This window comes from Oncorhynchus nerka, unplaced genomic scaffold (assembly GCF_034236695.1).
Source record: "Oncorhynchus nerka isolate Pitt River unplaced genomic scaffold, Oner_Uvic_2.0 unplaced_scaffold_959, whole genome shotgun sequence".
Taxonomy (NCBI): domain Eukaryota; kingdom Metazoa; phylum Chordata; class Actinopteri; order Salmoniformes; family Salmonidae; genus Oncorhynchus; species Oncorhynchus nerka.
In genome coordinates this window covers 253,945-257,524 of record NW_027040355.1, presented here as the reverse complement: position 1 = coordinate 257,524, position 3,580 = coordinate 253,945, and the positions used below count along the sequence as shown (strand labels likewise).

General features: G+C 46.6%; 1 protein-coding gene across 1 annotated transcript; it reads left to right on the top strand.

Annotated features, from left to right (window-relative positions):
* Nucleotides 1–855: 855 nt before the first annotated feature.
* On the top strand, nucleotides 856–3,312 carry LOC135570650 (uncharacterized; the record flags this gene model as incomplete). The annotated part of the gene is made up of 3 exons (XM_065016599.1): nucleotides 856–1,050; nucleotides 1,297–1,497; nucleotides 2,743–3,312. Coding segments are annotated over 3 exons (603 nt in total), but the record flags the coding sequence as incomplete, so codon positions are not given.
* Nucleotides 3,313–3,580: the final 268 nt, after the last annotated feature.

Sequence of the window (3,580 nt, the reverse complement as noted above, 5' to 3'; positions counted from 1 at the left end):
ATTCTCCTCCTCCTCCTCCCCCTTCTCCTCCTTCCTCCCCCTTCTCCTCCTCCTCCTCCTTCCTATTCTCCTCCTCCTCCTCCTCCTCCTCCTTCTCCTCCTTCCTATTCTCCTCCTCCTCCTTCCTCCTCCTCCTCCTTCCTATTCTCCTCCTCCTCCTCCCCCCTTCCATTCTCCTCCTCCTCCTCCTATTCTCCTCCTCCTCCTTCCTATTCTCCTCCTCCTCCTTCCTATTCTCCTCCTCCTCCCTCCTTCCTATTCTCCTCCCTCCTCTTCCTATCCTCCTCCTCCTTCCTATTCTCCTCCTCCTTCTCCTCCTTCCTATTCTCCTCCTCCTTCCTATTCTCCTCCTCCTCCTTCTCCTCCTTCCTATTCTCCTCCTCCTTCCTATTCTCCTCCTCCTCCTCCTCCTTCCTATTCTCCTCCTCCTCCTCCTCCTCCTCCTTCCTATTCTCCTCCTCCTCCTTCCTATTCTCCTCCTCCTCCTCCTCCTTCCTATTCTCCTCCTCCTCCTTCCTATTCTCCTCCTCCTCCTCCTTCCTATTCTCCTCCTCCTCCTTCCTATTCTCCTCCTCCTCCTCCTCCCTCTCCTCCTTCCTCCTCTCCTTCTCCCCTTCCTCCTCTCCTCCTCCTCCCTCCTCCTCCTTCCTATTCTCCTCCTCCTCCTTCCTATTCTCCTCCTCCTCCTCCTCCTTCTCCTCCCCCTTTCTCCTCCTCCTCCTTCCTATTCTCCTCCTCCTCCTCCTCCTTCCTATTCTCCTCCTCCTCCTTCCTATTCTCCTCCTCCTCCTCCTCCTTCCTATTCTCCTTCTCCTCCTCCCCCTCCTCCTCCTCCTCCTTTTTCTCCACTTTCTTCTCGTCCAGGACACCAGCGGTCCTCTGTTCCTGTCCTGTATCTGTTTGGATCGGTTTGTGGCGGTCCTCTTCCCTCTATCCTACGGCCAGCTGAAGGACACCAAGTACAGGGTGTCACTCTCGGCGGTGGTCCTGCTGCTCACCTTCACCTACGCCTCCGCCAAGACCATCGGGGGCCTGCACAACTTCGAGAAGGTCAATCCATAGATCAATCAATCACTCAATCAATAGATCAATCAATCAATCCCACTTTATTGTATAGCACATATTGGACAAAAGTAGCAATACAATGCACTCCACAGTATAACATAATACATAAATAACGTAAATAAATGAATAAAAACAACTAAAACAAAAAGTTAAAGGTAAAAAACACGAAATAAAAACACGGCCAAAAGGTGCATTTACATATTTCTTTGATAAATCTTCTGCTACCCTCAGGTCTTCACGGGGACGATCCTGGCAACGTTTGGCTGGATGGTGTTGTGTAACGGGGCCATCCTGGTGGCCCTGAAGAGGTCCAGTGGCTCTGGGAAGGACGACATGCACCCCATGAAGAAGAAAGCCTTCAAGATGGTGATGTCGGTCCTGTCCATCATCGTGTTCAACTACTTGCCTCCGGTGGCTCTGTTCCCTTTTGAGGTGATGACCTGGGTGGGGGCATTGTCCATCGAAATAGAATAGATAGAATCACAGACCCTTTGACTTCTCCCATTGACCCATTGACTTGACTCATTGACCCATTGACCCGACTCACATTGACTTGACTCTCATTGACTCATTGACCCATTGACTTGACTCTCATTGACTCATTGACCCATTGACTTGACTCTCATTGACTCATTGACCCATTGACTTGACTCTCATTGACTCATTGACCCATTGACTTGACTCTCATTGACTCATTGACCCATTGACTTGACTCCTATTGACTCATTGACCCATTGACCCGACTCACATTGACTTCCATTGAATCACAGACCCATTGACTTGACTCTCATTGACTCATTGACCCATTGACTTGACTCCCATTGACTCATTGACCCATTGACCCGACTCACATTGACTTGACTCTCATTGACTCATTGACCCATTGACTTGACTCTCATTGACTCATTGACCCATTGACTTGACTCTCATTGACTCATTGACCCATTGACTTGACTCTCATTGACTCATTGACCCATTGACTTGACTCCCATTGACTCATTGACCCATTGACTTGACTCCTATTGACTCATTGACCCATTGACTTGACTCTCATTGACTCATTGACCCATTGACTTGACTCTCATTGACTCATTGACTTGACTCTCATTGACTCATTGACCCATTGACTTGACTCCCATTGACTCATTGACCCATTGTTTTGACTCACATTGACTCCCATTGACCCATTGACTTGACTCTCATTGACTCATTGACCCATTGACTTGACTCCCATTGACTCATTGACCCATTGACTTGAATGAGGACTCCCGTTCTAGTGATTCTATTTCTATTTCTTGTCCTTAATGATGTTGCCTGATGTATAAAGACACATTCCTAGATGGCTTGTCTACAGGTCTGAACAGTTCCAGTAACTTTCCCCCCCCAAATCCCACATTTGCTAGAAATCCTGGTTGGAAGATTCCCAGAATAGGAAGGGAATTAACAGAAAAGCCAGAATACTCACAACAAGGATTTCTGGAAAAACCTGGGAATGTTGGGAAAGTCACCAGAACGTTGCAACCCTACAGTAGCACTGTCCTCGGTGATGTTGGGAAAGTCACCAGAGCGTTGCAACCCTACAGTAGCACTGTCCTCTGTGATGTTGCCAGATGAACAAAGATAAAATCCTGTTATATTTGTTGCACGGCAGTTGAGTGTTCTGATGTCTCCTTCCAGGACCACTACCCTCCGGACACGTTCCGCTGCCTGGTGCAGCCGGTGGGGTACGCCTTCGTTAACATCAGCAGTAGTATCCAGCCCATCATCTACCTCTCTAGACTGGAGAAGATCCCTTTCCTCCCTGAGGCCTGGAACAAGTGGGGCTCCTCCTCCTCCAAGGTGAAGGACAAGGAGGTGAAGGTGGAGACCATCTCGCCTGCCTGAATGATGAACGGGCATCAACGTTTCTTGTGAAATTAAGTGATAGGTTCTCAAAACACAGTTGTTATAAATGTATCAACTGGACGATGGAATAAAAGGAATGGCCAGGAAACAATGGATGACAGTAATGTGCTTACATTCCACATAGCTAATATATATCCTGTATATGGTATAGGTTAAGGAGAAACAACAAAAATCTTCATATGTCCTTCAAATCTCTCTCTCACTTCCTGGAACGATTACGTTAGGACTGAGACGACATCGTGTGTACAACATGAGAACTACATGTCACACCTGTAAAATACTCAAGATTTTTTGGGGTGAATCATTTGGAGAGAAATAAATAGGTAATAAAACGCTTATAAACAGTTATTTTTCCAGTCTTTTGTTTTCCAGTTTTCTGAGAAATGTATAATGATGATATGTTATGATGGGAGGAGAACCAAATCATTAGTCTGTTATGATGGGAGGAGAACCAAATCATTAGTCTGTTATGATGGAGAGGAGAACCAGATCATTAGTCTGTTATGATGGAGAGGAGAACCAGATCATTAGTCTGTTATGATGGAGAGGAGAACCAGATCATTAGTCTGTTATGATGGAGAGGAGAAACAGATGATGTTTAGTCTGTTAT